We start from the raw sequence: 12621 nt of genomic DNA on the forward strand, positions 1-12621 counted from the left end.
TCAGAATGGGACAAAATATTTGCAAACGAAGCAACTGACAAAGGATTAATCTCCAAAATATACAAGCAGCTCATGCAGCTTAATATCAAAAAAAACAACCCAATCCAAAAATGGGCAGAAGACCTAAATAGACATTTCTCCAAAGAAGATATACAGATTGCCAACAAACACATGAAAGGATGCTCAACATCACTAATCATTAGAGAAATGCAAATCAAAACCACAATGAGGTATCACCTCACACCAGTCAGAATGGCCATCATCAAAAAATCTACGAATAATAAATGCTGGAGAGGGTGTGGAGAAAAGGGATCCCTCTTGCACTGTTGGTGGGAATGTAAACTGATACAGCCACTATGGAGAACAGTATGGAGGTTCCTTAAAAAACTAAAAATAGAACTACCATATGATCCAGCAATCCCACTACTGGGCATATACCCTGAGAAAACCATAATTCAAAAAGAGACATGCACCACAATGTTCACTGCAGCTCTATTTACAATAGCCAGAACATGGAAGCAACCTAAGTGTCCATTGACAGGTGAATGGATAAAGATGTGGCACGTATATACAATGGAATATTAGCCATAAAAAGAAATGAAATTGAGTTATTTGTAGTGAGGTGGATGGACGTAGAGTCTATCATGCAGAGTGAAGTAAGTCAGAAAGAGAAAAACACATACCGTATGCTAACACATATATATGGAATCTAAAAAAAAAAAAAAAAGTTCTGATGAACCTAGGGGCAGGACAGGAATAAAGACGCAGATGTAGAGAACGGACTTGAGGACACGGGGAGGGGGAAGGGTAAGATGGGATGAAGTGTGAGAGTTGCACTGACATATATACACTACCAAATGTAAAATATATAGCTGGTGGGAAGCAGCCGCATAGCACAGGGACATCAGCTCGGTGCTTTGTGACCACCTAGAGGGGTGGGATAGGGAGGGTGGGAGGGACACGCAAGAGGGAGGGGATATGAGGTTATATGTATACGTATAGGGGATTCACTTTGTTATACAGCAGAAACTAACACACCATTGTAAAGCAATTATACTCCAATAAAGGTGTAAAAAAAACAAAAAAAAGAAAAACCAAACGATGAAAAACATAAATAAAACTAGTGATTAAGTATGGGGAAAAAAAGTGGAGTCATAAATAATGACCTGAAAATAAACTGCTATTACCAAGCCAAAATACATTCAAGGCTAAAACTTCTATAGAACACGAGCATGTGGATAGCCAGAAAACACTGGATACTCTTTTTATTCCCAGGAGCGCTGCATAGTGTTTAAGAAGGCAAGCTGTTTTCTCAAAGTCATACCCAGAAACATGGATCCTAATTTGGCCAACAAATTCAAATTAGCTGGAATTAGGAGTAACAAGATGTGCACATTCTTTTCAGTCAAAGATGTAGCTGCTGTGCTGAATTAATGTCTACTCTTCAGCGGTTATCCTAAATCCTATTCTTCTTTCTTTATACAGTCAGGTGGGTTATTAGGGATCCTCACTGTGACATCCCTGCACTGTGACTTACGGGGGCAGTTCAGAGTTCCTGAGCCCCCAGACCCTGGAAATGCACCCCATCACTGGCCACTGATGGCCTTTGGGCCAACCCTCACACCAGGGCTGATGCTTTCACTCTCCAGAGAGAAGGTTGCAAGAGAAAGAGCCCACATATTACATCACATCCATCCTGCAGCTATGTGTGTGTGTGTTTTCTAAACCTTGGGTTTTTTTTTAAAAATTAAAGCATAGTTGATTTACAATATTTTATCCTATAGCTATTATACGTATTTGAATGAATCATTGCCAAAGAAAGTAATTTTTTCCATTTACATTAAATGTCTTGTCCAGGCAATGTGATGGAAAATAGACAGAGGCCATTTTCAACTCCCAATATAAGCAGAAGAACTTCATGTACACTTACGGCATATTCATTTTTCTGTAGGTATATTTCAATACATATCTTAAAAAAATTTTTAAAGAACCTCAGGTATAAAGAGAAAACCTCTCTGACCATGCTGTATTTTGTTTTTCTCTGCTTTTTTTTTAAATTAATTTATTTTATTTTTGGCTGTGTTGACTCTTCATTGCTGCGCGTGGGCTTTCTCTAGTTGCTGCAAGCGGGAGCTACTCTTCGTTGCGGTGCGCGAGCTTCTCATTGTGGTGGCTTCTGTTGAGGAACACGGGCTCTAGGCGCACAGGCTCTAGGTGTGCGGGCTTCAGTAGTTGTGGCTCGCGGGCTCTAGAGCACAGGTTCAGTAGTTGTGGTGCACGGGCTTAGTTGCTCCACGGCATGTGGGATCCTCCCGAGCCAGGGCTCAAACCTGTGTCCCCTGCATTGGCAGGCGGATTCTTATCCACTGCGCCACCAGGGAAGTCCCTTTTCTCTGTTTTGAGTAGGAGTCTTTGACTCTTTTCTTCCCAGAGCTGTGTCTGTGGGCTTTCCAGTAGCAACCTCTGGGCAAGGTTTCATAGCTGCGTTGATAGCTCTTCGGCTCTTATATCTTTTAGAACACAACTCGTCGCTTGTCACTTTTGGTGGGGAGCCTCTGAGGTTGTGGTTACACGTCACCAAAATGTAAGGGGATATAGCCTGCTCTTTGATTAATCCTCACAAGGACATCATTACTTCACCAGTCCTCTGAGCTCTTGTTTCGGTTCTGCATTGCTGGTTTCTGATTAGAGACTGGATTTTAGGCCCTGCAGATGCACAGCAGGGCACTGCTGCTTAACAATTTCCTGTGGTGCCTCTGGAGGTATGGCTTCCATTGGCAGCTATTTCTACAATAAGCTTACCAAACTGATCTTCATAGATTTTTAAAATTGAGATATAACTCACATACCATAAAATTCTCTCTTTCAGTGTGTATAATTCAGTGGTATTTAGTATATTCACAAAGTTGTGCAACCATCACCACTAATTCCAGAACACACTTGTCATTCCAAAGAAACTCTGTATCCATTGACATTGAAAATCACTCCCCATTCTCCCGGCAACCACTAACTTATTTTCCGTCTCTATGGATTTGCCTATTCCGGACATTTCATGTCAGTGGAATCATACAAGATGTGGTCTTTTGTGTCTGGTTTCCTTCATTAACATAATGTTTTCAAGGTTCATCCATGATGTAGCATGACTCAGTACTTCATTCGTTTCTTATGGCTGAATAATATTCTAGCCTATGGATATACAAGATCTTCACAGATTTTGATGTGAGATTAGCCTATAAATTCATAAACTGAGCTGCAGACCATGGACACTGACACTCTTGGACAGCTCTACAAAACCTCAATCCCAAGCCACATCACACAGACTTCCTGCCACCCAGCGTGCCAGCACTGAGGCGTTCACATGGCTTGGGCAGCTGACCCTTGGTGGTCTGAGGAGCAGCACACTGGGAAAGGCAGCAGTCTGCCCTGGTTGACTTTGTGACAGAGATCCTAGCACCCTTGGCGCCCAGCCCCACCTCTACATTTATAAAGAGCTCTTACAGTGAACCCCTGCACAGGTGGGTTCGAGAGCCGTGGCCTTATAATCAGGCATCTTGCCCAATTCTCTCCAGGTTGCTCTTCTCAGTGTGGAAAGCTCTGTATCTTCCCCCTCTCCTTCCCCTCCCTTCCTCCTATTCCAGTCTCATTCAACAAACATGTACGCATTACCTTTATTAACTCTGTGCTAGACACAGAGTTCGACATTGGGATTATGCCCTCCATGGGGTTCCCAGCTGGCTGGGGAGACAGTCGGGCCTACGACATGGTGAACAGGCTGAGCGCTCAGTTCTAGGGGGTGGACAGGGGAGAGCACAAGAGGAAGTGCTCATGCTCACCCAGAGAGGTCAGGGAAGGTTTTGCAGAGGCGGTGATATTTGAGCTGAGTCTTGAGGAAGAGCAAGTTCTGTGAGACGACAGGCCAGTTGGTGAAGAGGGTGTTCCAAGGACAGCAGACATTAAGTACAAAGTATTGAGGCCGGAAAGAGCATAACGTGCTCAGGAAAATACGAGGAGTTTAGGCTCAGCTGTGGAAGGGTGGAGGGGGGATAGGGGAGTGTGGAGGGCAGGGTGCCAGAACACGAGTCTTCTAAGCCACTTAGGACTTTGCCTCAGGACTGAGGGGAGCCATGGAAGGATTTTAATCAGGGCAATGACGTGATTTTTTTAATAGGCTCAAACTCAAATCCCCACAGACAGAAGAAATTCTACTTTAGTTTTCTGTGACTCAGCAGAAATTTCCCACTAGGGCTGGGCCTCCTTGAGGCTGGGATTTGTTGACCTTTCAGACTTGTGTTGTGGTACACTGGATCTCGATGCCAACCCACTTTCCTTCTTGTTGGCTTCCTGTACTGAAGAGGCTGGAAAGTTAAAAACTACAATCCCCAGACTCTCTTGAAGCTAGAGTTCCAGGTGGGACTTAGGCTGCACCTCTCAGTTGTATGTGAGAGATTTGGAAGGTGGTCATGAGACAGAGAGCACCCTCTGCTGCTCCTGTTCTTTCTGTTGTCAGGGGTAGTTGGGAGGAGGGGGCATCTTTTCTTTTTTTCTTTAGTCAGCATAGACCTGGGAGACATGGAGTAGCTCTGGGGCCAAATAGTTGTAGTGAGAGGCTTCCCAACTCTCATCCTCCTGAGTGTGGCCAACACGGGGCTTTCCAGACTGATCAGCCCCCCAGTGGTGTCCCCAGAGTCATTCCTGTAGGCCTGGCTTAGAGCTCTTCCGACCATTTTTATAACATATCACTGCCTGTATCTAAGCACTTTCTATTCAAAAGCGGGTGTCCTCTCGGTGCCTGGGGAACGGCTCTGCAGCTTCTACTTGGGGAGGGCCTCAGCCAATGCCAGGTGAAGCTAAGGCTTCTCTGTGAGGTCTGGGAAAGCATACGGCGTTCTCAGCTTCCACGAAGGGAGGCGGTTCTGCCTCCCACCAGGTTTGCTAAGTGGGGAGAGGGTGTTCCCCAAACACAGAAAGAGGTTCAGATGCTGGATTGTCAAAAAGAATCACAAAGGTCTCCAGTTATGAATAAAAGCCCCTTTATTCTATATTTTCCCCAAGGTTAGCAATGTGCCATGGAGGTGGCTTTTTATCTGAGAGGGAGATGCTCAAAATGATGAAAGTGACAAAAGCTCAGGGTTCTACAGGAACTACACTGAGTTTCTCCAACCTCTGGCACCTGGCAGCCCCTTCCTCTCCTTCATGTGCCAGGGAGGGTGGGAAGGGGGCTCAGCTCTGTCTCTGCAGGAAACGCAGCCCCACCTTCTTATTGGGAACGAGCACGATTCGAGCCACACTTGTCACCTCCCCCGTCTCAGGGGCCAGGGCCACCTCGTACTGTTGGATCAGCTGGGAAGTAAAAGGCACACGGGCGATTAGAGTCTGTGGCCTCCATCCACCGCCCTCCTCCGCATGCTCCCACCCCATGCCTCCCGCCTCCTTCAGCACCCGTGGCCCGCACAGCCCTCTTGTCTCTCCCCACTCACCCTTGTCAGCAGCAGCTGCATCTCCAGCTCTGCAATCCTGCGGCCCAGGCAAGCCCGAACCCCGTAACCAAAGGGCACAGAGCCAAATGGGTGTTGGGCCCTGAGGGCATCAGGCTGGTTCTTCCTCAGCCAACGTTGGGGCTGGAAGCTGTCCGGCTCAGGGAAGATGCAAGGGTCCCGGGACACCACATAGTGGCAGAACACAAACTGGGTCTGCAGACAAAGAATGGGTAGCACATCAGCAGAGGGCTGCAGGGTCCCCCTGGGAAACCTGGCTCTCTAGCCCTACTCACATTCTTGGGGAAGAGGAAGCCACCAACTTCAATTTCCTTGTCCACGATGACCCGGGAGTTCACGGGGACCACAGGATAGAGGCTGCAGGTAAAAGAAAGTGCAGGTCTGCCTCTGGATCCAAGGAGGGGCAGAGTGCCCACCCCCTCGGCCACACCCCTCCGGTCCCCCAGGCCCCTCTTCCCATCTCATCCCTGGCCCTGGCCGCAGCCCACCAGCCCCCACTCCCAGTCCTGTCTCTGAGTCCTCATCCACACACAGACCCTTTGCTCCCGGGGACAGCATCCTACCGCAGTGTCTCCTTAAGCACAGCTTTGAGCAGGGGCATGCGGGCAAAGTCCTTGTGCTGGGGCACCTGCCCGGCGGGCACTATGCCCACCACTTCCTCATGCAGGGCCGCCTGGATCTCTGGGTTCTTTGAAAGATGGTACAGGGCCCACGTCAGCGTGTTGGACGTCTGGGAGTTAGAGTAAGAGATGAAGTGAGGCAAGATTTCTAAGAAAGAGGCCAGTTAAGGTGGTGGGAGGGTGTGTGAGTGCATGCATGCAAAATGTGGGAGAAAAATTAATTTGCCACGAGTGTGGCAGGATTAGACTCAGGGGTTCATGGGGCTCTCCCTCTACGCTCCACGTGACTTCACAGTGGGCTAAGGACCAATACGCTGGAGAACTGCACTGTAACAGCAGAGAAGACTGTGACAGAGAAATCCAGCGTGACGAAAGGACAGGAAAGAGGTCCCACTAAGAAGGTGCTGTAGGCAAGCTCTTCAACTCTGTGCTTAGCTGACAGCACGAAGGAGTGGGTTAGATGTGACATGAAACTTCCCAGCTGTCTGAGAGAGGCTCCAGGGGGTGAGGGAATCCCTCTTACACAAGGACCACTCCCTGCCCGCCTCCACCAGGCTGAATGACCCCCGTTTTCCTTCCAGCTCTACATCCACGTTACAGAAAGAGAAGCGGGTACCTGATGAAGGTCAGGCTCAGGTGGGGTAGAGTAGGGAATTGGCTCAGGATGGGAGCTGGGAGGCCCTGGTCTCCTTGCCTGCCCCTCTCACGCACCGTGTCTACTCCAGCCATGAGCAGCTCGGGCAGGCTGCCCTCGGCGTCACGAGGACTGAGCTGTCCGCTGGTCAGCAGGAAGTGCAGGTAACCAGATATCTGGGCCTTCTCTGGGCCCCCTGTCTGAAGTTGGGCCTCTATCTCCTCTAATTTCTGATCGATCAGCTTCTTCCCTGCGGGGACAATGGAGAACAGGGGAGGATGAGGTCAAAAGTCATGCTCTCCCAAGGACCAAGAGAGAAGATCCCGGGAGAGGGTCCTGAGGGGGCTGTTACCACACAGGCCCTGGGACCCATGCCCCAACTTCTTTCCCTGGACTCCTCACCGAAAGAGAAGATGGTGTTCCAGCCATCCAGATATCGCCTCCAGAAGGGCAGCAGGGAACGAGTCCACTTGGGGAGGAAGGTGACGTACAGTGAGTTCTGGAACATGAGCCCGACAGATCTGACGAAGGTCTTGGTGTCCTGGGGAATGGAGCGCTCCAGGCAGCCAATACGTTTCTCAAACAGGATGTAGCAAACAGCTGGCGGTGCACAGGGGCCGTCACAGGAGGCAGGGCCACGGCACACAAAGTCCAGGGGGCTTCAAGGAGGAGAGCACAACCTACCCGACTCACGCCCACCCAGCCCCTCTCCCCACAAGGGTACCTTCCAAGGCAAAGAAGTAGAAATTTTGAGCGATGTCGGGCACATGGTCCCCTGAGGCGCTCTCTGCCCGCTGCTGGTTCAGTCGAATCATGAAGTCCTCAATCACCTCATTCAGAGCATCTGTGTAGAGCGCAGCCTCAGCTGGCTTCAGCAACCGCTGGTTCAGAGCCTGGCGGAGCTGGTACCAGTGCTGTCCTTCCCTGTAGAGAATGGAGGAGAGACACCAATGTAAGTATCTGGTGGGGATTGGATTAGATGGTATCTTCCCACCCTGAGACCCCTATGGACTCGAGGAAAATCTCAGACTCCTAGACCTAGAATTAAAGAATCACAAACTTTCAAATAACAGAATCTTTGAATCACAAAACTTCAGAATCTCACTAACAGCATAAAGGAAGTAGTTAAGGTGGGCATCTGGAATCAGTCTGTCTAGGGTCAAATCACAGGTCAGATGATGACTGGCTGAGTGACCTTAGGCAGGTGACTTAAATCCTCTGTGCCTTGGTTTCCCCTTCTGTAAAATGGGAATAATAAGAGTGCCTATCTTAGCAGGATAATTAATGTGCTTAGATCAGTGCCTGGCAAATGGTGAATGCTTAACGAATGTTTAGTGTGATTATCTTAGGATGATACAACTCCAGAATCTTCTGTATGTGAAATGAGCTATGGAGCTATGGTGGTTCCAGTCCCTCTGTGTGGGGGATGAGAAATAAAAGAGGAGCAAGTTAGGGTTCTTGGGGTGCTCAGATTCTGGACCTTTGTGCTCTGCTTAGCTCCGTAGGCCAAGGGGACAGAGAGAGCTACCAGGCTGATCTCCAGGCTCTCTTGCCATAGCCATCCAGTAGGTGGTTGGGTCTTACCCTGGTTAGGCAGGGATGTTCATGTGGGTGGAAACATGCTTCCCATACAGGAGCTTAATATTCAGGGGCTGCTGCCACCCTCAGCTGTCCCCCAAGCCTGTTACCTTTCCTAAGCAAGCTGGGTATGGGTCAATTTTTTAAAAGCCAGTTGCAGAGTAATAAGTATAATATGGTACAATTTTAAGAGGGAGAGAGGAAATCCTACATATCCACATGCATATTTGCATGTTTCAACACAAAGTAGGGAAGAAGAATACACACCAAACTACTGATCAGAATTACTTAGGAGGATGGGATGGAATTTTTCCAATAAGTATTACTTTTGAATTTTAAAAACCAATAAGGTATTTTAAAAAGAAAAACATTTTAAAAGTCTGAAAGCAAAATTCAGGTTTTTTATTTTGAAGTATAAGTCAACTGCACTTCAATAAATTTTTAAAATATATTTTTATTTAAATGAACCTCAAAAAACAAGCTAAATAAATAAATAAATGAACCTCAAACCCCAGGAGTTTTCTTTATTATGTTGGGGAAAACCTGCAAAAAGATAAACTAGGAACTTCCCTGGTGGCACAGTGGTTAAGAATCCACCTGCCAATGCAGGGTACACGGGTTAGATCCCTGGTCTGGGAAGATCCCACATGCCATGGAGCAACTAAGCCCGAGCGCCACAACTACTGAGCCCACGAGCCTGGAGCCTGTGCTCCACAACAAGAGAAGCCACCACAATGAGAAGCCTGCGCACCGTGACAAAGAGTAGCCCCCGCTCGCTGCAACTAGAGAAAGCCCGCACTCAGCAACAAAGACCCAACGCAGCCAAAAGTAAATAAAATAAAATAAATTTATGAAAAAAAAATAAACTAAAAGTGTTGTTGGAAAGGAAATAAAAACCAGAATGGACCTATTTATTGGAATTTCAGGTTTTAGGTGCTTCTCCAAGAGTAAAACTCTCCCAACAGTAGGAATCAGATTTGCAGGACTTAAATTGGAAACTTTCTGTGATTGTTAAAATATTTCTTGGGGAGGGGCTTCCCTGGTGGCGCAGTGGTTGAGAGTCTGCCTGCAGATTCAGGGGACACGGGTTCGTGGCCCGGTCCAGGAAGATCCCATATGCCGTGGAGCGGCTAGACCTGTGAGCCATGGCCACTGAGCCTGCGCTCCACAACGGGAGAGGCCACAACAGTGAGAGGCCCGCATACCACACACACACACACACACACACACACAAATATATATATATATATATATATATATATGTATATATATATATATATTTCTTGGGGCAATGACGGTCATTCAAAAAATTAGATTTTAAAAATATATATGTTAAAACAAAAAAGCTTATCACAGGTTAGCAAAATAGCTTTTAAAGACATATATGGTCTAACATATTTAGGAAACTGGCTTTTAGAGTAAACAGTTATAAATAGATCACAAAGGGGTATATATCATGTTTAACTCCAGTTCTAAATCTGAACAATCAAGTCCAGTGATGGCCTGAGCTGTGAAAAACTGAGACCCAAATGTTTTTTATTATTATTATTGAGGTATAATTGACATATAACATTATATTGGTTTCAGGTGTACAATATAATGATTTGATATCTGTATACATTGCGAGATGATCACCACAATAAGACTAGTTACCATCCATCACCATAAAAAATTAACTTCCAGGATTTACTCCCTTGGCAAGATTTGGGTCTCAAATATTGTAGAGCATACCTGAGACACAAATCTTGCCCTTAGGGTCAGACATCAGGTTAAAGAGCTCTTGAAGAACATTCTCTATTCTCTTCCCAGAACCTTAAAAAAAGGGCCCAGAAATTAAGCTCTGAAACCACCCACCTGTGAAGGAACCAGGAATAAAGAAAGAAAGACATGCAATGACAGAATGAATGTATAAGCATCAAAGAGAGATAAAATGAGCCTTCCAACCAGTCCGTTTCCTTTCCAAGCATGTCATGGCAGTAGGTCCTTGCATTCCAGAATCAGAGAGATCTATTGCACTACTCACTAGTTGTGTCATTTCTGGCAAGTGGTGCAAAAACCCTTCTAGGCCTCAGGTTCTTCATCTATAAAATGGGGATAATAATATTATCTACTTCATGGGTTTGTTGTGAAGATAAGATGAAGTAATAAATGTAAAGAGACTAGCTTGATGCCTGGCATGTTATAAACACATACTTAGTTATCATCAGTGTTGCTGCTACTACTTCCACCACCAGGATCAACTTTAATCCCTTAAAAAATGACTTTAAAAAACATGGATGTCAAGCAACTAGGGAAAATAAAAAGTCATTCATTGTTTTTGGAGCTCTTTTAACATACTATAGTAAAAAGAAGCCTGTAATATATCCAATTACAAGCTGTGGCACTGGGAATCACCAATGATTCTCAATTATTTACCTTAATTGATATATGCTTATATAATATACTCAGCCCATCTTTCAATTTGTCACTGCCAAAATAATCTTAACTTTTCTAGGCATAACTTTAAGGCTAAAACCTACATCTATCTCTGTGAGTGGAGAGCATCCATGAAAGTTATAACCAACAACAAGCATATAATACATAACTTGGAAATTTTTTTTTTTTTTTTTTTTTTTTTGTGGTACGCGGGCCTCTCACTGCCGTGGCCTCTCCCGTTGCAGAGCACAGGCTCCGGATGTGCAGGCTCAGCAGCCATGGCTCACGGGCCCAGCCGCTCCGCAGCATGTGGGATCTTCCCAGACCGGGGCATGAACCCGCGTCCCCTGAATCGGCAGGCGGACTCTCAACCGCTGCGCCACCAGGGAAGCCCAGAAAATATTTTTTTAATTAAATTGAGCCCTCCCAACTAGTATGGTGATGATGTTTTTTTCAACTACAAGTAAATATGTCCCATTATGATTTGAGTTGGTATGTTTTCAACCATAATATAGAATAATGGAGCTTGAAAGGTCTTAGAGATATCTTGGAGATACTCTAATCCAAGCTTCCCATTTTACACATGAGAAACATAAGCCCAAGGAAGGGGAAATTATTCATTTGTTCATAGTCATACGATACATTAGTGGAAAAGCCAATGAATGGTCCATGGACTTCAGCCCAACCCAAGCACCACTTTCTAGACAAGTTTCAGGCTCAGAGGACACAGGGAGATCCTACCCTGCCCATTACCCACTGGCTGCCTAGTGCCACTGTCCTTGGGCCTGGCCCCCTGGGGGCCTGTTCCGGTCCCTCAGGCCCCAGCTCACGTGGTGAAGGGCCCATAGGTCAGGCCCTGCTGGTCCCGGTGCTCCTTCCATAGTTCCATGTCGTTCCGTACTGGGTACTTGCCCTCTTGGCGCATCACTTGCTCCAGGAGTGGGGCACTGGCCAGGTTCACATGGATCTGAGGCCCTAAGCGGTTTATCCACATTGGACCATACTTGGCCTTGTTCAGCACCTGTGGAGTTCAACCAAAGCTGAATAACCATGGCCTAGCTAGGCAGGCACTTCCTGGAGAGGAAGCAGGATAAGGGAGTGTCTTATGGCCACTCCAGAGCAAGTGAGCTGGGCAAAAGCTCATTGTGTAGGAGATAGGTGCTGGGATGGCCTGTAGTCTCGAAAGGAGAACACTGGGAAAAAAAAGAAAAAAGGTTACACAGAAGTTAGAATATTGAGAGCAATGAGTATCTGGTGGAACTGGTGGAACTGAGGTCTTGGAGGAACGAAATTTTGGAAAAATGGGATACCTGGCAAACTGGGGTGTGTTGAGGTATAGATATTTGGGGTCCAGGGTTTTAGGGAAACTGAGCCCTTTAGTGAGGTATAGTAGAATGTCTACGATTCCTTCATAGAAGCATTTAAATCTCCTGCAGCTTGCTGTCAAGGAGATGAAGATAAATATCTCGTGTAACCAACAAGAAAAAAGAAACACAATTAGAAACTCCAGGAAAAACAGAAACTGAATGAGAAAGTCAAGATGTAAATATGAAGTAAACTATGTGGTATGAATTTTTTTAATAAAAAGTTTTATTAGCTATGTTAAGGAATGCAATTCTCAAATATTTTATCTTAGAATTTCTACAGCACTTGACAGTTGAGACCCATAGCATCTACGAAATTGACATTGCAATGATGTTTTTATAGTTGTTGAAAATAAGGGAGAAAATAATGTATTTTGGGTTTTGGTGGGGGTAAAACTTTAAAAGAATCCAGAAATACTAAGATTAAATTTACTGGTTAAGTTATACCTACAAACTGAAAGAAAATGAAACATAGTGGTCTCCCAAGTACTTCATCTTTTTACTGACTAAGTGTT

At 46.0% G+C, this 12621-nt stretch overlaps 1 protein-coding gene across 1 annotated transcript in view; it reads right to left on the bottom strand.

Moving 5' to 3' along the window:
• Positions 1-5035: 5035 nt before the first annotated feature.
• Positions 5036-12621, bottom strand: part of CYP27A1 (cytochrome P450 family 27 subfamily A member 1) — a gene marked incomplete at its 5' end in the record, with an annotated part of 42678 nt that continues 35092 nt past the window's right edge. Inside the window, 8 exons of the mRNA XM_079710244.1 lie at positions 5036-5340; positions 5478-5690; positions 5771-5852; positions 6059-6225; positions 6827-6999; positions 7152-7349; positions 7474-7673; positions 11573-11763. Of these exons, the coding sequence (XP_079566370.1) occupies positions 5221-5340; positions 5478-5690; positions 5771-5852; positions 6059-6225; positions 6827-6999; positions 7152-7349; positions 7474-7673; positions 11573-11763 (1344 nt within the window). The 3' untranslated portion in view covers positions 5036-5220. The remainder of the gene's footprint in view (positions 5341-5477; positions 5691-5770; positions 5853-6058; positions 6226-6826; positions 7000-7151; positions 7350-7473; positions 7674-11572; positions 11764-12621) is intronic.

Source organism: Hyperoodon ampullatus (genome assembly GCF_949752795.1).
Source record: "Hyperoodon ampullatus genome assembly, chromosome: 8".
NCBI lineage: Eukaryota > Metazoa > Chordata > Mammalia > Artiodactyla > Ziphiidae > Hyperoodon > Hyperoodon ampullatus.